The sequence below is a fragment of the Rhineura floridana genome, chromosome 1 (genome assembly GCF_030035675.1).
Source record: "Rhineura floridana isolate rRhiFlo1 chromosome 1, rRhiFlo1.hap2, whole genome shotgun sequence".
Classification (NCBI taxonomy): Eukaryota; Metazoa; Chordata; class Lepidosauria; order Squamata; family Rhineuridae; genus Rhineura; species Rhineura floridana.
This window is the reverse complement of record NC_084480.1, coordinates 175720591-175744718: the sequence shown is the minus strand read 5'-3', so window position 1 is coordinate 175744718 and position 24128 is coordinate 175720591. Positions and strand designations below refer to the sequence as shown.

Here is a 24128-nt window from a genome sequence, read left to right as displayed (position 1 = left end):
AAGGCAGATGAAAATGAACAAGGTTAAGATCAATCTAGACAACATGGAGAGGTTAATGGTAGGTTTGCCCATTTTGGATAGGGCTACTCTCTCACCCTTGAAGAACAAATGCAGGACACAGGGATGCTCCTGAATGTGGCTTTACATCTGGATGCCTTGATAGCATCTGTGGCTAAAATTACCTTTTACAGCTTTGGTTGGTTCAACAACTGTTGTCTATCTAGGGAAGGGCAACTTAAGATGCAATCCTGTACACATTTACCTGCGAGCAAGCCCCATGGAACTTAGTGGGGCTTACATCTGAGTAGGCATACATGGAATTGTGCTACTAGTAGGGATGGGCAAATTAGTCTGTTTCTAGTCTGTGTCAATTTTGCATGTATTTACTCACAACCTGTCCCAACCACTATCTGAATTTTCTTATTAAAAATCATACAAAAATAAAAATGCATACAAAAATTAATATTTAAATGTGTACTGAAATAATATTTTATGACAAAATACATATTTAAATTTGCATTTGATTACCATATATACATTTCTAAATGTATTTTATCCTAAAATATGCATTTCAGCATCTGTTTTCGTATATTTTTCAGTTGAGAACTTTTACAGCAAAATTTGCAGAAGTGCAAAATCCAAAAACTAATTATGGGTTGTATGCAAAGTAGCACTAAGTCATGGTCCCATCAGTGCAAAGTTTACCACTAACTCAACAAGACTTCTCCCTTCCCCCAGGCACCCTAAATCTGTTCTAGAGGTTTTTCAACCCTCCAGAACAGATTTGGGGAGGACATGGAGCACAAATGGGAAGAGGAGAGAGGGAAGTCTTGTTGTGCATCTAGGGGTAATCCTTGCACTGATGGGACACATTAGCTGAATACCACCTCATGTTCTGATCCTTATAATAGTCTGAGGGGTGCAGACTAGAGCAGTTAACTTAAAAATATGAACCAAAAAAAAATTCTCCTCCTTCACTAGCTGTTAGTCTGTCATGCATGTGATTGTAAATTCATGGACCATCTATAAACGCCACTCCCAACTTCTTGAAAGATTCCACCAACGCTGCCTCCGGAAAATCCTGCAAATTACTTGGTAAGATAGGCAGACTAATGCTAGCGTATTGGAAGAAGCAAAGACCACCAGTGTTGAAACAATGATCCTCCAACATCAACTTCGCTGGACCGGCCATGTTGTTCAAATGCCTGACCACCGTCTTCCAAAGCAGCTACTTTACTCCCAACTTAAGGATGGAAAATGGAATATTGGTTGACAGCAAAAGAGGTTTAAAGATGTTCTCAAAGCTAATCTAAAAAAGTGTAACATAAGCATCGAGAACTGGGAAGCCTTGGCCCATGAGCGTCCCAATTGGAGGTCGGCCATTATCAAAGGTGCTATGGACTTTGAAGAAGCACGAGTACAAGGCGAAAGGGACAAATTAGCTAAGCGGAAGGCACATCAAGCAAATCCTCATCGTGACCATCTTCCATCTGGAAACTTATGTCCTCACTGTGGGAGGCTGTGTGGATCCAGAATTGGCCTCCACAGTCACTTATGGACCCACTGTTAAAGACCTTACCCTGGAAGACAATTTTACTCGGCCACGAGTGATCACCAGTAAATGAATGAAATGACATGTGATTGTAAATTTATATATGGATGTCGGTAATGCACCTTACATGGGAATTTCTGTAGGAAAGTTATGCACATGCTCAAATTGCTAAAACTAGGCCTCAGAAGGCATTCACCCTAACCCAGCTGAGGAGATCTGTGCACGTAAACAGCTTACACATTTGGGGTGGTTGGGTGTGCATCATTTTCTGGATTGAGAGTTGCCCTAAACCAGATGTGCATTCAAATGCAAATTCAAATGTGATCCTTTCGGTGCAGTTCTAACAGCCCCCAGATACATAGGAGGTATTAGGATGTGGCATATGTCTCTTTGACTAAGGGCTCATCCAGATGACTGCAAAATGTGTGACACGCCCGCTATGTGTGTTCATTATTTTTCGGTCGTCCAAATGACATCTCGCGCTGTTACGCATTTTCACGGGTTAAATCCGCTCCTTGCAATACTGGCAAAAATGCGATTTGCTGTTTAAAATCAGGAATCATCCGCTGTGCCTTCAGGAGTTAGGATGCAATACTTCGGACTTTACAGCTGATGGGTGGTTTTTGGGCGTTTCCCCTTGCCCCTTCTCCTCATTCCAGCCAATCACGTATCTGCACTTTTGCACATGTGCGAGAATAAGCCTGGGAAAATTGAACCAATCATCGCAATGGTGGGGTGTTGGGGGGGTCTGCAACTACTGCGCAGATGCATTTTATTTTTTGCCAGCCTGCAAACTGGGCGGCCGCTCTGGGTGAGATCTGCAATGCACAGCAAGCGAGCAAGGGGGGGTGGGTCGGTTTCAGCCTGCCTCCAGAAAGCTTTGTCAATTTCATTCTACTTGCTGGGGTTTTTGCTTCAAATCAGAAAAGCAAGTGTAATATGGCAAATACAAACAAGAAAAGGGCTGCTGGTCGGTTTCAAGCCTGCTCCAGAAAGCTTGGTCAATTTCATTCTCCCTCGGAAGGAAAGGGAGAAGGAGGGGGGGTGACATGTTTCTTGCTTTTTTGGAGAAATAAGTGCAATAGCCAGCGTGTGTATCTCCTTAAATATCAATAAAGGCAGAAAAGCATACATTCGTTTAAGTGTAATATCGCAAATACAAACAAGGCAGGCATGAAACCAACCAGCAGCCTTTCCTTCCGAGGCGAGAACTCCTTTACAGCCAAATTGTGCTTTGTTGCAAAGGGGGAGAGGAGCATACCTAATTTTTTTGCTGACCAATTGTTTGATGGGGGAGGTTTTAGAGGCGGAGCTTGGAAAAAGCGAAAAGAATGTAGGGGTGTGCAGGTGCAAAAAAGCATTTTTTTTAATTGGGAAAGAGCGAACTAAAAGGCAAAGTGAGGACTATCAGATGACAAACCGAATATGGAAACCGTGGATTATTCCGCTCCGTTTGGATAAGCCCTAAATTGGTCTTAAAACAGCATAAATTACTTATCTCTGCTGGTGTATGTTAAGCCGGAAAAAGTTATGCTACCATAGAGGGCAAAAAGAGGCATGTCAAAGGTGGGGAATAAAGATGTCAGGGGCAGGGACAGGGATAAACAAAGTTACAGTGCATCCTAACTCCTTTCATTCACTGATATTACCCACAGAGCTCAATGTATGTCCCCACAAATGCAGGTGTAACGAAATTCACCCCGTAGAAGTCAATGGACGGCAGAAAATAAAAGTTCCCAACCAGAAGCAGTTAGGATCCTGTTTAAATTCTGCAGGAGCTTTGCCAGTTTATCTTTCCCCATTATATCTGACTTGCTCTGTCAGCGAGAGAATGCAGTCTACTAGCCACACTGCATTGTTTTGAGTGGGATGTATATCCTGATAACCGCCCAATGTCCACATGCAGCTGCATTCTCATACAACTAGACACACATGAACTGATTTTTTACACATTGAAAAGCAGTAACAACAGGAAAAAATATTTAAGAAGCCAGCAAGGAAAGGCAATCAGCAAACAAGGACAAATGAAAGAAGACTAGGGGACAAGGCAGTAATAGCAGGGAACAACGGATAATTAATAATCACCTATGTTCACTCTGGCCTCTTGTAGCAGAGTGCCATGTGAGGACTATCCCACTGCCAAGTTTGGTGCCACAATGACACTCACTTGGCTCAGTTATAGCCTGGGACACCCAGATGCAACATCACAGTGTGGGTCAACCCAGAAGTGGGAATCAAGGCAGCTGGGCCTTTCATGGGGGTAGGGAACATGCCTTAGGCTGTCCAGCCAAGGGGAGAGGTGCTTAAAAGAATGGTGCCTGGAACAGTGCCACCAGTGCCAGGTGGAAGCTGCTGAAATTTAGTCTCAGAAGAACTAGTAGCCAGAGGCCCTGATTTCTCCTTGTGAGACTGAAAGCGAAGCCTCTCTCTGTCCTCCCTGACACCCAAGCAATGGATCTGAGGCAGACTGCAAGATGGAGGAGGTCTGTAAACTTGAACCTCTCAAATAAAAAGAGGCTTGGCTGATGTCTGCCTCTATGTTTCCTGAAAGGCAATGCTTGGACTCAATGGGTAAGAAGTCCCCTTATCCCAGCCACAGATCACACTTTCTCAAAGGGAAAATGCTCTTAGGCAGCATCCTTCAGCAGGCACCCAGAAGCATGGCTCCTGGCCACCTGCAGGTGAATGATAGCCAGCCCAAATGGTAGCCTTTTTCCTATGCAAATTGCAGGTGTGGCAGTGGAGGGAAGAGGCAGTCTTTACTGGGACCATAGCAGTGGCAATGGGTTGAAGCTCCTCTGCTCTCATGCTATGGTTCCATCTAGAACACACATGCCCACATGGTGCAGGCTGGGAGGGAGAGCTTGCACTCAGGACAAGCTCTGAAGTAAACATTGTGTGTTTCTGGCTCTCACGATGGAAATTCTTCTAACAGTTCCAGAGGAAGATATTTGGGTAGCCTTCTTGTCTCCTTTCCAGGGAGAAGGGGAGGCTATCAGGTACAAGCTCTCTTGTCCTGTGTGTATGAAGAACACTCCACGCCTGTGCTTGGAGTATCATTAACTTATTAACTGCATTTGTGGACATAGTCAGCAATCATAAGTCATTTCGATTAACCGCTCCCTAAAGGCAGAAAGCATCTTTGATAAATGTCTGTACAAAAAACCCTGACAACACTTGGGATGGAGTGGCATATAAATCAAAGAAAAGAAACAAGGAAGAACTTTCAAAAAACATTTCAGGAAGTAGATTCAGCTTATTCTACTGCTGAATGAAGTTCTGGGAACTTTCATTTGTTTGTTTCTATCCTGTAAGTTAAACAATTGCTTATTTTGTTATCCTCAATGGCATCCTTATAAATATCAACAGATCTCCATTTTCCTTTTCAAAAGCACTGACTATGGTGTCCTGAGAAATTCAGCACCCATTTTCACACAAAGAAACACTGTAGAAATCTTGATTAAGGAAGCATACCTCTTGGTTTTCACCTATTATCCGATAGACGCTATTTTTGTAGCTTCTTCTTTTAATGCCAGCTCGATCCACATTCAGTTTGGGGAGATTCTTTATGAAGTGAAGATGACTGTCAACCTTCTGCAGGTCATCAGATACATCACAGCTTAGAGGAATCAATATGTGTAATTTCCAGGTCTTCTCACAATTCAGCTGACAGTTATTAGCTCTGTTGAAATCTCTAATTGAATCTTTGAGGCCTTCAAAACAAAATGCATGGAGGAAAGACAACTGGGATGGAGATAGCAGGGTTACATTTTTAGCACCATGCATGGTGATCTGCCAGGCATCTGTACACCTAGAATGTCTTCATTGTTCTCTATATACAACAGGGGGAGCCCCAGCTGATGAAGCAACTGGATCCCAGTGACAAAGTAATGGTTAAAAGCGAGCTAGGCAGCTGTGCAAGTTGGCCAGGGCAGAGTGTTCCTCTCCTTTTTTGACCTAGAAAATCTCAAACTTCAAAATAAATGAATAAACAATAACAGGCATGCAGGTAGAAAGCCGGGGGGGGGGCTATCCAGTGTATGTGTACAGGTCACATGTAAAACTATCTGCTTGCTGGACAAAAGTCATAGGTGTGTGCTCCATGCAATGAGCACCTAGCCCTTAGGGAAGAAATTTGTTCCTTTGAGGCCAAGATGGCTGACCCGGAGAAGCTGAGCGAATCAGAGAGGTTGGTGGGTGAGGCTTCCCACTCCCAGGATGACAGCTCCTCATGGAGAATGTGGGTCTCACAGAAGGGGGAAATGATCCCGAGGAGGGGCCCATTCCTTGGGGGACAAACAGATATCCTATTCCACTGATGATACTCCTCCAGGATGCAGGGGGCTCCTGGGAGTGGGCAATTTGATAATTAAGGACATAGATAGCTGAGCTAGTGATTCACATGCAGACAATGTAGTGACTTGCCTGCCTGTCAAGATAGCCTGGTAGATAGGGTTGAGGTGGAGTTAATGGTCATAATGCATGTTGGCACCAAGGATGTGGGGAAATGGAGTTATGCAGTTGTGGAAGCAAAATTTAGGTTGTTAGGTAGAAGGTTGAGAGACAGGACCTTCAAAGTAGCTTTCTCTGAAATGCTACCTGTTCCACACATAGGGCCAGTCAGACAAGTAGAGCTGAGGAGTCTCAATGTGTGGATGAGATGGTGGTATCAGGAGGAGGGTTATGGATTTATTGTTAGGCACTGGGGAATGTTTTGGGACCAGTGAGGCTCTTACAAAAGGGACGGTCCACTTGAACCAGGCTGGAAACAGAATGTTGGTGCTTAAAATCAAAAAGATGACAGAACAGTTTTTAATCAGATCACTTGGGAGAAACTCACAGGAGCTGAGGAACATCCAGTTTGAGATAAATCACCCCTAGAGGGATGAGGGTAAAAACGTTTATGATTGTCCAAGGGGATGCCCTTTCACACTGTCCAGAACACACTCCTTCTGCTCAGGAGTGGGGAACCTCCGACCTCTAGGCCAATCATGGCCTTTCAGGGCATCCCATTTGGCCCCCAAGGCCATTTTCCTCAACCATGCTCACTAGTGACATCAGCTGATGAGTCCTGAGCTGCCGTTTCCTCAAATGAGAGTGTGAGGACTATCTTAAAGCCTTTTCCAAATCTCCCCATGCTTTCCCCAAGATCGGAGGACTTAAAAGGAAAGTGGGGAGAAACTTGCAAAAAACTCTTCCAAGTCTCCCTGTGCTTTCCTTTTAAGTCTCTGACATGGGCATTTGCAAATCTCTCCCCCCCCTTATAAGTCCCAGATCTCAGAGACTTAAAAGGGAAGTACAAGGGATTTTGACAGGTGGGTGGTCCTGTTAAGGATCTGGCCCATGGTGCCAAACAGGTTTCCCACCCCTGTTCTAGTTGGTTCTAAAGAAATAACACCTTTTAGGTTTGGGACTGGCAGCAGCCCTGAACTTCAACACTGTTTCAGGTGAGTGTGGGAAAGATGTTATCTTTCCTTCTCCTCTCCAGAAATCTCCCCCAATCTGGGAGCCCAGATCAGAAAGCTTCTGCTCCAAGGCTGAATGATAATCACTCCCTAAGGACTCTTTAAATTGTGCAGATTATATTTAAAAGTATCCAGAAAGGAGGAAGAGTGAAATTAAAGTATCCAAGAAAGAGACAGAGTCTGGGGCTGATGCATGCCAGAATGGGGTGGCCCCAATTTCCCCTCCCCACAACTCTTTCATATTCCATTGTGTGGGAGAGGCAAATACTGTATTACAAGCATGCACCAACCACAAGATTTGGCTTGGACCCCAATTTGGCACTTCATAAAACAGCTTGATTTGTTTAATTTCTCCCTGCCAAGATTTCTTGCAGGCCAACAACTGCAACAACTTTATACGGATTTTTCAAACTTTGTTCCAACTGAAGATTGTGCTGCACATAATTTTTACTTTAATGGTGTTTCCATCTCAGCCCCAATCTGTGTATTTTCTTAAGTTAAATGTTTTTAAAGAGCTAAACAATGTTTAACGTGTGCCATGTGCTACCAAGTTAAGAAGCCAGACTTGGTTCCTGGCTCCGAGCCTGGTGCTGGTGATCAGGGGACACTGAAGCCAAGGCCACCAGGCAGGAGCTTGCTGAAACAGATAGCACTAGAGCCCATAGAACCAGAGCCAGAACCCTCATGGGCACTTTCCCCTGGACCTGAGGAACTAAGTGTCACCCAGAATATCTCACCAGTCCAATGGTGCAGGAAATGCACCAATCAGGAGGCCATGGAATGCAGAAGAAGTGCCCATCTTCAGGCCAGAGGGCAGGCCTTTTAAGAGACTCTAGTTCTCCATGAGGGGTTGGCGTCTAGGAGATTTGCCTGGCAGCAAAAGCTCCACAGGCCATTTCCAACCCTTACAGGACCAAGTTGCTTACTAGGAGCTCTCCATGGTACTGTGAGACAACTGGCCTGCCTTGCTCCTCCATGGGAGCAGAATAGGACAATATGTGAAGAGACAGAAATATAACAAATGCTAAGAGGTACAAGAGATAATATTGCAGACATACATTGGATAATGGAACAGACCAAGGAACTGCAGAAGAAAATCATCCTGTGCTTTATAGATAACAGCAAAGCCTTTGATTGTGTAGATCATGAAAACCTATGGAATGCTTTAAAAGAAATGGGGGTGCACAGCATCTGATTGTCCTGATGAGCAAGCTATACTCTGGCTACTGTAAGGACAGAATATGGAGAAACTGATTGGTTCCCAATCAGAAAGGGTGTGAGACTCACCCTATTTGTTTAATCTATTCACAGAACATATCATACAGAGAGCAGGATTGGACCAAGATGGAGGAGGTGTGAACACTGGAGGGAGAAATATCAATAATTTAAGATATGCAGATGATACCATACTACTAGCAGAAACCAGTAATGATTTGAAACGAATGCTGATGAAAGTTAACAGGAAGCACAAAAGCAGGACTACAGCTGAATGTCAAGAAGACTAAAGTAATGACAACAGAAGATTTATGTAACTTTAACATTGACAATGAGGACATTGAACTTGTCAAGGATCAGTACCTTGGCACAGTCATTAACCAAAATGGAGACAATAGTCAAGAAATCAGAAGAAGGCTAGGACTAGGGAGGGCAGCTATGAGAGAACTAGAAAAGGTCCTCAAATGCAAAGATGTATCACTGAACACTAAAGTCAGGATCATTCAGACCATGGTATTCCCAATCTGTATTTATGGATGTGAAAGTTAGACAGTGAAAAAGGCGGATAAGAGAAAAATCAACTAATTTGAAATGTGGTGTTGGAGGAGAGCTTTGCTCATACCATGGACCACGAAAAAGACAAATAATTGGGTGTTAGAACAAATTAAACCAGAACTATCACTGGAAGCTAAAATGATGAAACTGAGGTTATCATACTTTGGGCACATCATGAGAAGACATGATTCACTAGAAAAGACCATCATGCTGGGAAAAACAGAAGGGAGTAGAAAGAGAGAAAGGCCAAGCAAGAAATGGATTGATTCCATAAAGGAAGCCACAGACCTGAACTTACAAGATCTGAACAGGGTGGTTTATAACAGATGCTATTGGAGGTTGTTAATATAGAGGGTCGCCATAAGTCGAAATTGACTTCAAGGCATATAACAATAACAACAGCAACTTACTAACTGACTCTGCCTTTGGGATGAGGTGAGCTATAAATCTAAATACAAAAATAAATTAGTAATAAATATGCAAACTGTCACCTACAAATGTATATATTAAGGAGAATGTAAGGTGAGTGGTTCATGAGCATATCAACAGCCATAGTGCACCTTCATGATGGCATGAGACCTCAGTCAGGCTGGCAAAATTTTCCTGCGTCTCTGTTAAGCCATGATGTTACCAGTCTCAGTCCGGGGTCTGGACTATACACATGTGCTGTGTTTCTGACTTGCCAACATCCAGTCCTAGAGCCCTGAAAAAATGACAAGCTAGGAGAGCAGGAGTGGGCTGAATTCTTGTGGAGGTAATCTGGTAATAGTAGATGGGGCCAGAAAAGACAGCAGGTGGGAGCAGGGGTGCTTCATGTGTTTGCTCTCCCAGTTGAGGTTTCCCTGCTGGCAATCATTCTCCAGCTCCCTGGAATGCCAACGATGTTGTTATTAATCTATATATGCATTTTGAATCTGAATGTCTTTGATGTAGAATTTTGGACATTAGAATTCATTTTATATCACTGGCTAATGGAAGAGACTGCTTACAATGAATACTTACAAGGCAAAATGATTTTTAAATACCCAGTGTAGTACGACCAGGCAAGTCCTTGTGCTACATTGCAGTTGTTTTTTTCATACATTTCAGAAATCTCTGCGGCTGAGGGACGCTGCAGATGGAAGGAAAAAAGCTGTAATCAAATGTTAACACATGCAAACTGCAGGTCTCATCCTACCTTGATTAACTTCTGTAATGAGGCTTAAGGCAATGGTGAACCTACACCTGAGATATTTTCAAATCTCTGCTCAGCTATGGAATTGTTAGATTAGCTTTAGACAAGTCGGTGCCACCTCACAATGTCAGAATAGTGACTGACGGCACAAGGATGAGGCATGATAAGACACAGCAGGCTATACAAACACCAACATACTAAAAAGCCACTTCCCAACATTCTGCCACTCTTGTCATGTGACACTCTTTAGTGTGGCTAAGAAAGAGAACTCATGACAGGGCTATTCAGATAGGAGCTGTGTAGATTCTCAATGGCTGGGATCATGGGAGTCATCAGCATCAGGGAGCAGGCTTTTGCCCCTTCTATGTTGATAAGTGCACTTCTTCACTTTCTCCTATATAAGTTAATGGTTGCCATTTGTTCTGATGTGGGAAAATGAACTGTTGAGCATAGGGGCACTGTTATGACAGGGTTAAAACTTTTGATGCTGGGTGGCCCAAACTCCAGTAAATTGAACTTTGCAATGGGAGGTGTCAGGTTTCTCCAACCAGAGCACACAAAGACATGTTGGGCTCCATCAGATTCCTTGCATTTCCTCCTTCTGCACACTCTGCCTTTCATGATGACAAAACATTTAGCTAATACATAAAAACAATAAAATGGAGATGTAGACTTTCTTGTAGTAATTACTTTAGTTAGTCTGCTAGAAAAAGGGCCTTCTCAGTGGTGGCCCCCGAATTGTGGAATAGTCTTGCTGGTGAGGTACACCTGGCGCCAACATTACTATCTTTTCGGTGCCAGGTCAAAAACATTCCTCTTCTCCCAGGCATTTTAAGAAGTGTTTTAATATGTGTTTAATATGTGTTATAAATGTTTTAAATTTAAAAATTTTTAAGGAAGCCCATTTTTAATGTTGTTTTGAATTGTTTTAAATATGTGTTTTATTGTATTTTGATATTGTCTGTTGTGAACCGCCCAGGGAGCTTCGGCTATGGGGCGGTATATAAATTTAATAAATAAATAAATAAATAATAGAAATGCCCAGCAATCATACCATTCTTGGGTACACCAAGATGCCTAAAATACTCAGAAGTGTGTAGACAAACCCAGAGGAAATATAATAACAAAGCTATGACGTGAATTAAGGGGGAAATGTCATAAAGCAGGGACGCCCAGCTTCTTCAGCCTGGAGGGTGGGATCCTTCCAGCCAAGCTGCTTGAAGGCAGTCTCCTCAGGGCAAGATAACATTCAGTGTCCACAGGCTGGGAAGAGTCTGGTTCCTCAAGGTAAAGAACCCTCGCATCTCTGTATCATATTATGCAAACAGAACTTTATTAATCCATTTCTCTGGTTTTATTGTGTTTGTGTTATTTTATTTAAAATATTCATTAAAACACGGAAAGCATATTTTGCAGTACTTATCATGGTCATCCTAATGGCCAAAACCTCAATGTTGTACATTACGCGGATCATACCAGAGAAGAAGCAAATGACAAAAGTATGGGAGATTCCTTCTGAAAGCTTTAAAGGGCATCAAACAACCTTGTTAGTGGTGATATACCACATAGGGAGGCAAAGCTGGCAGGTCTAAAATTCTGTCTTGCCTACCATAAGAAAATTGCTCTGTTCTTTTGGTTTTCCCAGGTCTGTCAACCTAGCTGGAGAACTGCATAGCAGTTCTATCTTATGGTGGCAAACTCACAGCATGGTAACTAGCTCTAAAAAAAGAAAGTCACTTGTGATGCAAGAGAATATAATGATCACCCCGACAGAGACTCTGCAACATATTCATCTACATGGGTAGGCTAGCATTTGCTGAGTGGAGGGGTAGATGTGCATAGTGAATATATCTGATTCCCATAAAATCTATGTACAGTTGCACAATTAAAAATTCTTTAATTGGGTTGCAGCCCTAACATTGATTAAAACATTTTACGCTGCTTTTCCAAAAGTTCACAATGGTACACCACCAACAAAACAAAAATGCTTAAGACAACTACATCATCATACATGAAACAAAACACTTCAGTAAAATACTGTAAAAACCCAAATGGTTGATAAAACAGACATTTTTACAAAAGGGCAATAGAGTGGAAGATCTCCTTATTTCTGCAAGGAGGAAGTTGCACAGATTGGGGGCAGCTGCCAAAAAGGCCCAGCTCCTAATCACCACTATCCAGATCTGTCTAAAGATTGTACCCACATCAAGGCCACTTGATTAGATCTCAGTTGCAGAGTGGACTGATATTGGGAGAAACTATGCTTATGTTTTGAAGGCCAAGCAAGGTTTGATAGTTAAGACCAGTACTTTGGACAAAGTCCACACATTATAGGGTGCCTGTCAAAAAATAACTCATTTATTAAATACGTCTAATACAACCTTTCCACAAAACTCATCCATTTACATGAAACAGCAGGATATAGTTGTTACATTGTTATTAATTGCAAATGAATTAAAGGATTGCTTAATGATCCATGACTCCTACCTGAAGGCCAAAGATGATGCTTAAAAGCTGGCAGAGGCACATAGGGATCAAGTTCCAACACAGTCGAAGCCCAGTTTCTTCTCCAGGGAGCAACAAGTAGGCTACTCCACACAGGCCCAGAAAGAGCAAAGCAGGCCTGTTTAATTCTAGGCAGGCACTCAGGGCCCTTAAGTAGTTCCCATGATACCTATAGGAAAGAGAAAGACAAGATGATAGAATGTGATAGAACATCACAGAGTACCCTTCTCACACAGACCACGGTGACTGCAGAGACGAGGAAAACATCCTTGCTCATCACAACAACCTCCCTTGATTCCAAATGCCTTGGTCCTCTGGGTGGTGGTTACTCTCCACACAAAGAGCATCGACACCTAAATAGGTCAACAAGTCCTGGCAAACAGCAGATGGCAGGGTGTAGGGGTATGTGCAATACTTATGCAGCTCACCAGGGACCAGCAAATCAGTGCTCAGACATTGACTTGGAATGCCTTGTTCATGGAGATGGATACCCAGAGAGCAACACTTAAGTTTAAAGGGTGTGGATCCAGTGATCAAATTATGTCCTGCCAGAACCATTAGCTCAGTAATAAAAATGATTTTTAGGGTTTTCCTTGGAACTCTGTTCCAACCCAGTTTTATCACTCCAGGGTCTATCATGTACCCAAGATGTCATGGGTCTGATGTGGGACAAACTGTCAGGGAGTCCCGTAGAGTCAGAGCTTTTAGTACTAACCACCTTAGCAAATAATGCAGGGGATGAGGCCAAATTCAGCATCCTAAAATTAAAAAAAAAGTCTCACTATCCTTCCTCTTTTCCATTCAGTGTTTAAGACATTTTTTCATCTTCCTCCTGTTTTTCTTCCATGGCTGGTATATCAGATCTTTGCTGCTCCCCAGGGTTACCTCCATGGCGCAGAGTGGTAAGCGGCGGTAACGCAGCCGAATAATAATAATAATAAACTTTATTTCTACCCCGCCCTTTTTCCAATAGGACTCAGAGCGGCTTACAACTAAAAACAACACCATTAAAACATACAGAAATATACAATTAAAATAGAATTAAACTATGAGAAAAATTGAAACCATAAAATATAGGTTAAAAACAGCGGACAATTTAAAATAATAAAATCATATAATGTAATCACCAAACCTATGACACTTAATCCTAGTCGTTCTCTATCCCAAATGCCCATTGAAATAAAACAGTCTTTACTTGTCGCCGGAAAGACGGCAAGGAGGGAGCTGATCACACCTCACTCGGAAGGGAGTTCCATAGCCTAGGGGCGGCCACCGAAAAGGCCCTATCTCGTGTCCGTGTCATATGTGCTTGCGAAGGTGTGGGGAACACAAGAAGGGCCTCACCTGAAGGTCTCAAATCCCGGGCAGGTTCATGTAGGGAGATACGATCTGTCAAATAGTCTGGACCTGAGCCGTATAGGGCTTTGTAGGTCAAAACCAGCACTTTGAATTGTGACCGGAAACAAATTGGCAGCCAGTGGAGCTGTTGTAACAGGGGAGTTGTATGGTCCCTGTAACCAGCCCCGGTTAGCACTCTGGCTGCAGCTCTTTGTACCAATTTAAGTTTCCGAACAGTCTTCAAAGGCAGCCCCACATAGAGCGCGTTACAGTAGTCTAAGCGGGATGTAACCAAGGCATGCATCACCCTAGTCAGATCAGGTAGCTCCAGGAACGGGCGTAGCTGGCGCACCAGTTTTAATTGGGCAAATGCGCTCCTGGATACAGCAGCAATCTGGGCCTCCAAATTCAAAGCTGAGTCCAGGAGTACACCCAAACTGCGAACCTGAGACTTCAGGGGGAGTGCGACCCCATCCAGCACCGGTTGAATCCCTATTCCCTGATCTGCCCTCCGGCTGACCAGGAGTACCTCTGTTTTGTCAGGATTTAATCTCAATTTGTTTGCCCTCATCCAGTCCATTACTGATGCCAGACACTGGTTTAGGACCTGTATGGCTTCCTTGGCTTCAGGTGGAAAAGAGAAATAGAGTTGAGTGTCATCAGCATACTGATGGCACCGAACACCAAAACCCCAGACAACCTCTCCCAGTGGTTTCATGTAGATGTTGAATAACATGGGGGACAAAACGGAACCCTGAGGGACCCCATAGGTCAATGGCCAAGGGGTCGAGCAGGAGTCCCCCAGTACCACCTTCTGGGTTCAGTCCTCCAGGAAGGATTGGAGCCACTGTAACACAGTGCCCCCAAGTCCCATCTTGGCAAGGCGGCCCAGAAGGATACCATGATCGATGGTATCGAAAGCTGCTGAGAGGTCCAGTAGAACCAACAGAGACACACTCCCCCTGTCCAGTTCTCTGCGTAGGTCATCCACCAAGGCGACCAAAGCCGTCTCTGTCCCATAGCCAGGCCTGAAACCAGATTGAAATGGATCCAAATAATCCGTATCATCCAGGAATCTCTGGAGTTGGGCGACCACCACACGCTCTGCTCACGGCCGGAGTTCGATTCCAACAGAAGGAGGAAGTTGAATCTCCGGTAAAAGGGGTCGAGGTCCACTCAGCCTTCCATCCATCCGTGGTCGGTAAAATGAGTACCCGGCACATGCTGGAGGGTAAAGAAAGGCCGGGGAAGGAACTGGCAATCCCACCCCATATATACGGTCTGCCTAGTAAACCTTGCAAGACGTCACCCTAAGAGTCGGAAACGACTCGCACTACAAGTGCGGGGACACCTTTACCTTTTAGGGTTACCAGGTGATGAGGCATGTCAGGCCTCTTTGGGTAAGTGTTAGTCTCAAGGCTTATCATGCCTCCCTTCTTTTTCCTCTTTTTCACTAGGATGATACTGTTTGTTATTACTGTGCTGCCAAAGCTTCCTGTGGCTGCATGGGGGTTGTTGCTGCTGGGTTTTTTTATTGTATGAAATATTTATTTATGTTTTTAACAACGTTGTAAGTCACTTGGAGACCTTCAGGTAACAAGAATCTAACAAATCTAATAAATAATAGTAACTATTAATAATAGTAATGGCCTAGAGTGGCGATTGGCCAGATAGGCGACCCACAAATTAAATTATTATTATTATTATTATTAACTAACAATAACAATAACAAGAATAACAACTATGACTGTCTGGACCCAGGTAATTCTAATCAGCTGGCCTTTGGTGTGCTTGAATATCAACTGCCATCACCACATTATGCTGACACCCATCAGTATTTCCCATAATTTGGCAGCTTTGTCACCTGGATGTCACATGATGGAATTCTTCTGCAAAGTTGCAGATCCCCTTGCACAGTGCTCCAACCTGCAGGGCTGTGAAATGGATGACAATGCATTGGAGGACATGGTCTAGACTTGGTTCAGTGAGGTACAGGAAGAAGACACACATGGCAAGGAAGATGTGGCTCATGTGTTGAGCTCGATTACCCCGGGGTTTGGGGATAACAGAGTCGGTTTCGTCACTGGGTTGTTCCTCTGTATAAGGCATCACACCTACAACACATACAAAAACCCAAAGGATTTATATTGACATGGTTATCCTTATTCATTAAGTGGATGCTCAAGAGACTGCTCCCATAGCCAATTCCTCAAAGTTAGATACATAACTCTAAGTCCTCAGATAATATCCTGGAGATTCTGTGCCAGAAATACCTTCATGAAATGTTGAAGTATTACTAAGAGGGAGGATTACACGTGCATCACTTTTAGATTTCCTCTTCTCTTTTTGATGTGGCAACATGGGAGCGGAATGGCCTAGCAGAGAGTCCCACCTACTCTCGGAGTCCAGTCTCTTCATTCTGCTGCCTTTCCCTCAGCCTCTTTTCTCCATTCCTTTTCCTTTGGACAGCCCTTTCCTTCTCCCTCTTATTTGGGATAGCTGAAGCCACCACCAGAACTACTGCCTAGAGTGCCCTTCAAAAACAAAAATTGTTCCAAGGTCCAATGCTAAAGATCACAGCTCAATGTAGGTGCCCTTTAGGCATTTGCCCATCCACTGGATGCCCAGTCTTGTGGGCAGGACCAATTGTATGAGTATTTCCCATGAGACCAGCAATACTCCTTCTCTGGGAGTGCTGCAAGTTTTCAAACTGTTTCCCCTACTGTGCGGAAGGTCTTAATACAGAGGAGAGTCTCCCTTGCAGCTGGGAGACTCTCTAAAGCACTGGTTCCCAAACATTTTCGGCCATGGACTACTTGAAAATTATTGATGGTCTTGGCAGACCACTTAATGACTTTTCTCTCTGTTGTAACAATTGTAATGCTCTGGGCTTGATGCTGTGTGATTTTTAATTTTATATTTATTGCTTCATTTATTTCTTACATTGTATTTTATTGTATTACAATTTGCATTCCATAGAATTCAAATCTAAATCCAATAAAATACAATATAAGAAATAAAAGAAGCAATAAAAGAAAATTAAAAATTAATATGGATTTTGAATGTGGACATGCTGTGGACTACCTGAATGAAGCTCGTGGACCACTGGTGGTCCATGGACTACAGTTTGGGAACCCCTGCTTTGCAGGATTTCTGGGTTAGGCTCTGCATGCTAACTTGCAAGAACTTTCTACTGAAACTGGAACTTCAGATGAACCTGAGTGCCACAGGCCTGCTATTACTTGCTATAGAAGATGGAGCACCAAAGTCCACAGAGCATTCCCCCTTTCTATAGCTGGGGCTATATTGTGTGACTTTAGTTGGCTGTTCTAAGTTATAGTTGCCAGGCGTCACTAGCGGGAGTGCAGGGGGATGCGGACCTTCAGCGCGCACCCTCCCAGGGGCATGGATGGGGGTGGCTGGTCTTGCGTGTACGCACTCGTGCGCACGCGCACACACACACACATGCACTCACCACACACTCCAGGCTGGCGGTGGGAGGCCTGTACCGGCTTCACCGCCAGCGAGCGGGCGCCTGCTTTTGGTCTCGCCCACCCGCCTCCGAGGAGGAGTTGGCACGGGGCAACGGCACGGGGCAGGGTGGCTCTGGGTGTCACCCCCTCAGGGTGTCACCCGGGTGCGGTCCGCACCCTCCACACCCTGGTAGTGACGCTCCTGGTGTCCAGTTTTTCCCACGAGATGCTGGATTTTTGGAGTCCTCTCCAGGTCTCTGGGTGAGTCACCCTAATCTCTGGACTCTCAGCTTTCATTTTTAAAAAAATTAAGTTTCTAGGTGGTCTGATTCAAGAGATATACACCAAAACATCACCCGCTGCCCCATCACAATTTCTGTTAAATGAGTGCATAGCTGGCTGCTCTAACCACTAATAGCCTAATTCATAGCCTGTTTTGAAAACCTTCCCAATATGAAGCTTTAATCCTATACCCATTTTCCTGGGAGTAAAGCTGCAATGCTAATTACACATACCCAGAGTGAACCCCATTGAATTCAACAGGACTTGCTTTTGAGTAGATATGGTTAGCATTGTGCTGTAAATCAGTAGGACTGTTGAGCGAACATAGCAAAGTATTGTGTTTGTCTTGCAAATCTTTCTCTCCCCCTCCAATCCTATTTTTTAAAACAATTAGGCAAGGCTTACCAAGGTGTCACTGCTTTTATTTTGTAGGAAACTAATAATGATTTTTTTTTAAGTTCTGCAATGACCAACTGGTTTTGACAATAAACTATTACATGGGGTGTATGTATTTTTACATCTCCAGTGTGGGTGAATGGAATCTTTCCAACAACCCTGTGAGGTAGGGTTGGAAACCAAGGCACCTCATATCAAGAAATAAATGCATTTAAAATCCAATAACCATAAAATAAGTATAAAACAGTTGCAAAACAGCTTAAAGTGGCATGATTCTGAATTCTGGGTTGGGTGAGTGAAGTTCCTGATCACTTGAGGTTGCAGTCCTATGTATGCTCCCCTGTTTGAGTAAGCCGCCTCATTGAATACATTGGGATTTGCTTCTGAGTAAACATGCATAGGATTGCACTATAAATATCTTTACAGGTTGTGTAAATAATAAACATATTTGACACTCATACTTCTAAAATTATTTCTTCATATTATGTCCCAATAAGTATCTGATTTCACACTATGGTTGTACATTATTATTTCCTTTACATTTTAAGTGTGCCCTTCTTTCTTGGGGTGGTCATCATCCCCCTCTGTTGTGCAAATTAGGCTGAGAGACAGTGAGTAGCCTATGGGCACCCAGTAAACTTTGTAGCTAATTTTGATTTTAAAAATCTAATTAAAATGATTTACATGCAGGAAAGGTTTATTAAGTAGATCCACACAATACATTTAAAGCACATCCAACTGTAGTTTCCTTGTTGCAGTTATAATTCCCACCACCCTTAACAAACTAGAGTTCCCATTATTCTGTGGTGGGATTCATGTGCTTCAAATGTGTGTTGAATGTGTTTTAAATGAATGGTGTGGATCCTCCCTAGGCATGCTATGCATTCATCAGTGAATTGAAAAGAACAATGTTAAAAGATACTTTTTTATACAGGGGGAGGGCTGTAGCTCAGTGGTAGGGCACATGCTTTGTATGCAAAGGTCCAAAGTCCAATCTCTGGAAAAGGGCGTTGCCTGGAATCCTGGAGATCCAATGCTAGTCCATGTCATCAGTACTCAGGTAGATGGTACCAAATGGCCAGTGTCGATATAAGTCAGATTCCTTTGTTCCTAAAAGACGAAAGAGACCCAAGGGCCACAGTAGGGTTGCCAGGTCGGAGCCATCCAAAAACCTGAGAAAATGGGGGTGGGCCCTAGTGACGTCACGGGGCGGGCCCTAGTGACATCACAGGGCGGGCCCTAGTGACGTCACGGGGCGGGCCCTAGTGATATCATTAAGCATGATACATTGTATCAACCATAGTTGCTTGGAGCATGCCATTCAAAAAAAATTCTCTGGAGATTAAAATAGAAATCTTACCTAAAATAGGGTGTAAAATAAGGTCATTCTTTCTCACAAGCTTAGGGTGATGCAAAATGGAAATGGACTGCCTTCAAGTTGATCCCAGATAGGGTCTTCATGGTAAGCAGTATTCAGACAGAGGTGGTTTACTATTGCCTTCCTCTGAGTCTGAGAGGCGGTGACTGGCCCAAGGTCACCCAGTGAGCTTCATGGCTGTGTGGAGATTTGAACCCTGGTCTCCCAAGTCACAGTTCAACACCTTTAGGGAACATTTAATCTAGCTTCCTTGCTTCTGGCAAGAAGGGTTTACGTGCCCTCAGGCCAGGCCATTATTGGAAGAAAGGAGCCTAGTGTTGCAGAGATGTTAGATGTGAGCACAGATGGATGCTCCTGAAGGCAGCAATTATAAACATGCTTATTAAGGAACTAAGCCCCATAGAACTCAACAGGACTTACTTCTGAGTAGATAGTTTGGATTGTGCTGTTAGTAATGCTTGACTAGGGATCCTCTGCAAAGACATCCATATCCAAGCAGGGTTGACAACCCCCTGCCTGGAATGCCCTGCCCTTATCTTTTAATGTGGCTGCTCCAAACTTCTTTACAGATTTGACCCTTCACTTCAGAAAGAGGTCTGAGAAATGTGTAAGAGAAAGAAGATTCTCTACCCTTTCTGTCTACTCTGTGGGGTGCTATAAACTCACTTGGACAGCCAATCCAATTCCAGTGAGTAATAATTGACAGAGAAAAAACACCCATGGTTTGGTCTACCTTCACAGGCAGCAGCTTGGGAACAACAACTGCAGCCACACTTTCAAATATGTGAATTCTCTTTTACCATTAGTGGGCAAAAAACAAACCATCATGCAACCAACAAGGCACATCATCAATGGGTTTTAGGGGTTTAGTTGACCACATGGAACCACTGTTGTTGCTTCTATGGATGTAAGGGAGGAGGGTCAAAGGTACATGAAATGCAAACAGAAAATGAAAAAAGACAGTGATGCTTCCCTAAATGCAATACCATACCAACCACAGCAACACATACCAAAGGGTCAGCGTAACCCTTCAACTTCTAGGTAGAACTCTTACTAGGACATTAGGGACATTTCTTGGGAGGTGCAGTTCTGATGCCTTCTAGTTTACTTGCTTCTGGCAAGAAGGGTTTACGTGCCCTCAGACTTGGCCATTATTGGAAGAAAGGAGTTTAGTGTTGCAGAGATGTTAGATGGAAGCATAGATAGATGCCCCTGAAGGCAGCAACTGTAAACATGCTTATTAAGGAACTAAGCCCCATAGAACTCAATAGGACTTACTTCTGAGTAGATACGGTTGCAGCCATGTTAAGGACAAGGGAGGACATTCTAGGCAAAACAGACAAATAATTGGGTGTCCGAACAAATTAAACCAGAACTATCACTAGAAGCTAAAATGATGAAACTGAGGTTATCATACTTTGGACACATAATGAGAAGACACGATTCACTAGAAAAGACAATAATGCTGGGAAAAACAGAAGGGAGTACAAAAAGAGGAAGGCCAAACAAGAGATGGATTGATTCCATAAAGGAAGCCACAGACCTGAACTTACAAGATCTGAACTAAATAGGACTTACTTCTGAGTAGATACGGTTGCAGCCATGTTAAGGACAAGGGAGGGCATTCTAGGCAAGCAGTTGGCAATCACAATTATACAATTATACAATTACCTCTAGTATTAAGGTAAAGGTAAAAATGTGACAGAAATCAAACCAATAGCACCAGGTTACAAACAATTTTTTTATTAACAAACACTATCTTTAAGAGAACAAAGGCAGGTTACATCACCAATCAATCTAGTCCCAACTAGAGTAGAGACCCACTGAAGCAATGAAATTGCAGCTGGTTTTAGACATTTATCTCTCTTACAAAAGAGAAGTGGATGACATCCAAGGGATGTTTTCAACCATTATAAACATTATAAACAGTATTACTCTTTATAAAAGAAAAACAGAAAGAATGAACAAGGTGCTTTCACTGTAGGAACTGGTGTTAAATAACTAAACAGGCTGAGTTTAGAATTTGTACTTCTCATTTGAAACACAAGCTTTAAGCAACCTTTGTTCTTCCTTCACATATTTAAAAAACTCAGCACAGTTCATGCCAAAGTTTAATTTGACACAAAGCTCTGCTTTAACAAGGGAAGGTAACATACGGTTCCTGTTGTCAGTCCATACATTGCCCATTAGTGAAAACGCTCTCTCCACGAAAGCATTGCTTACTGGGATGGCAAACACTGCACTGACAACCTTCACCAGAATTCTTGATCTGATGCTCTTTAGCAACTGCACCCATTTCTCATCCAGAGGAAGATCAGATGTTCTGACCTCAGGCACAAACTTTTTAACCAGGCAAAGTTCATCAAAAAGTCCATCAACAGCCGAAGCTCTCTGGGAGGTTTACAGTAACTAAAAACATTAAAAACAAATATACAAATTTAAAACACATCTTTTAAAAACAATTTAAAACACATCTTTTAAAAACAATTTAAAACACAATTTAAAAAATTTAAAACAATTTATAAGCAAAAGTTATTATTAGACAAAAATTACTAAAGAAATTGAATATGGTTTATCAACAATGAGCATTTGACAGCTTTTATAGTAGTGTCAGTCTCACAATTAACCAGTATAGTTGTCTAAACAAGTCTACCTTCTGAGACTTTTGGAACTACATCATGCAAGAGACAAAAGTAGGGCACATACATTGACCATGGTGGGGGATGCTGAAGCTGAGTTCAACATTACTCTTCATTTAACATGGATTCCACCTAGTTTGGAGTATGGTGAAACTCAGTGGGATCACATGGCAGGTAAGTAAACTGACTCCTTCCTTCCCTGGTCAATGAACAAATTGTTCAAGAAGCAGTGTATCATCATGTTTTGGGATGTTTTATTACAATGCCCAATACTAAGGTTGTAACCATATGTAACAACTACTTTTGAATAAAAGTGGAGAGGATTGAGGTGTATGTCATCCTATGTGCTAGCCTGCAGACTTAAAGATGTACTTTTAACTCGCCAACAATTAACTTTAGACCAGAAAAAGATCGTTCAATTTACTTTTTTATGGTTAAAGTATGTAGAAACCGCAATTAAAAAATAAGAAAAAAAGGGGTGGGGAAATGTTGCCAAAGCCATATTGCTCTAATAAAATTATGGCTCTATAAAAATGCAGCTTTCAAACAGGCCAGTTTCTTTCTGTTTTGATAATATTGAACATCTGACAGCTGGTAGTATACATGCTGTCATCATTCAGGGTTTGCAGACAGCAACAGATAACAGAAAGCTTTTTAAAAAAAAAGAAGGGGAGAAGAAAACACAGACTATAGACTGTCTTGCAAAGTTTAATACATGAATTCAGATATGAAGCTAAAGTGGGGAATTCTACAGCCAGATTTAAATCTAACCTGGCAAGAAATAATTAAGCCCCTGGAGGATGGAAGCGCTTAAAAACACATAGTAACACAAAGAGGAGAGAAGAACACAGGAGTCCTGCAGAAACAAATCCTTTCTGCCCTTAACTCTGCTCTTCTTATGGCCCATGTATTTGTATGGAGGCAGCCCCGAGCTAACAAATCCCCAATTTTAGTTTAAGGCAAGGGTCAAGCACAGTAATACCCCAAGAAACATGCTTTCACCACCACGGCTCTGCCCAGAAATAAAGAAGTAAAGACAGTATCGCCGAGCATGTGCAAAGTTATTTCAATAAACAGCGCTTCAAGCACCTGAGATTAAGTTAAAGAGTTGCAGGTGCGAGAGTGTGACATCCAAACAGGCCCTCAAAGCCTTTCAGCACGCTTCCTTAACAGACGTACCAGAAGTGGGCCGGTCAGCCTACCTCCGAACCGGCTGGACTAAGGAGGAGGAGCCGGCCCAGCCTGCCCTCCACGGCTCCTGCTGAGGCTGAGGCTGCAGGCCGCCGCGTCGGCCCTGTCTCGGCAGCGGTTGCCAGGAGACAGGCGTCGCAGCTTGTCAGCCTCAGCAGGAGCCGTGGAGGGCAGGCCGGGCCGGCTCCTTTTTAGCCCCGGAGCCGGTTCCTCTGCTCCAGAAAGGACGGCCGCCGGCTTCACCCCTCCTGCTGTGGGCACCCCTGGGCGGCAGCGGCCGCGATGGGGCCCCCCCAGCAGCGCCAACAGCAGGAGGGGTGAAGCGGCCGGCTGTCCTTTCTGGAGCTGGAGAACCGGCTGGACTAAGGAGGAGGAGCCGCCCCAGCCTGCCCTCCACGGCTCCTGCGCTGAGGCTGCCAGGCAGGCCGCAAGCTGCATGGGATGGGCCCCGGCCCCCATCTTGGCCGGGGCTAAGAGGGAGCCGGCCCAGCCTGGGCTCCACTGCCACCCCACCACTCGCCTCAGTCCACCCACGGCAGCGGCTGCGGCCGCGGCCGTGATCGCGATCGCGATCCCCCCCCACCAGAGACTTCAGCAGCCTGAGCCCCAGGGTGGGGAACTGGCTCCGGGCCGGCTGGGGCTAAGAAAGACGGAGCCAGGCTGGCCCAGCCTAGCCTCCGCTGCTGCCACCGCTCGCCTCCACCCACCCATGGGCCATCAGATCACCCTCACACGCCCGGGCCCCGGCCACCTGTATGTTCTCTCTGTGGGTGGTGATGGGAGTGGGCAGGGGCTGCTGCTGGAGGAGTCCCTCCCTCACTGTGTCAGCTGCTCAAGTCCTGCCTGCGGCCTGCCTGCCTGAAATTGTAAAGAGCAGAAGTCGGCCAGCCGCAGCCCAACGTATGCGTGGTCAATCGTGCATGCGTGGCTGAGGGGGCCAATAAAAAGCCGGAGATCCACCTTTT

General features: G+C 43.9%; 1 protein-coding gene across 5 annotated transcripts in view; it reads right to left on the bottom strand.

The window, feature by feature from the left end:
• STING1 (stimulator of interferon response cGAMP interactor 1) overlaps positions 1-24128 on the bottom strand; it is a 42612-nt gene that overhangs the window by 7463 nt on the left and 11021 nt on the right. For 3 of the 5 annotated variants that reach the window (XR_009758200.1, XR_009758201.1, XM_061587202.1), the window contains exons 2-6: positions 21557-21742; positions 15669-15918; positions 12449-12635; positions 9790-9898; positions 5027-5265 (exon numbers count right to left, since the gene is read on the bottom strand). Coding sequence is in view for 3 of the 5 variants with exons in the window: in XM_061587202.1 (XP_061443186.1) it covers positions 5027-5265; positions 9790-9898; positions 12449-12635; positions 15669-15918; positions 21557-21629 (858 nt within the window). In the remaining 2 variants the exon portion in view is untranslated. Of the gene's footprint in view, positions 1-5026; positions 5266-9789; positions 9899-12448; positions 12636-15668; positions 15919-21556; positions 21743-23151; positions 23193-24128 lie in introns of those variants that run through there. The other 2 variants (XM_061587215.1, XM_061587223.1) reach the window with 2 other exon arrangements.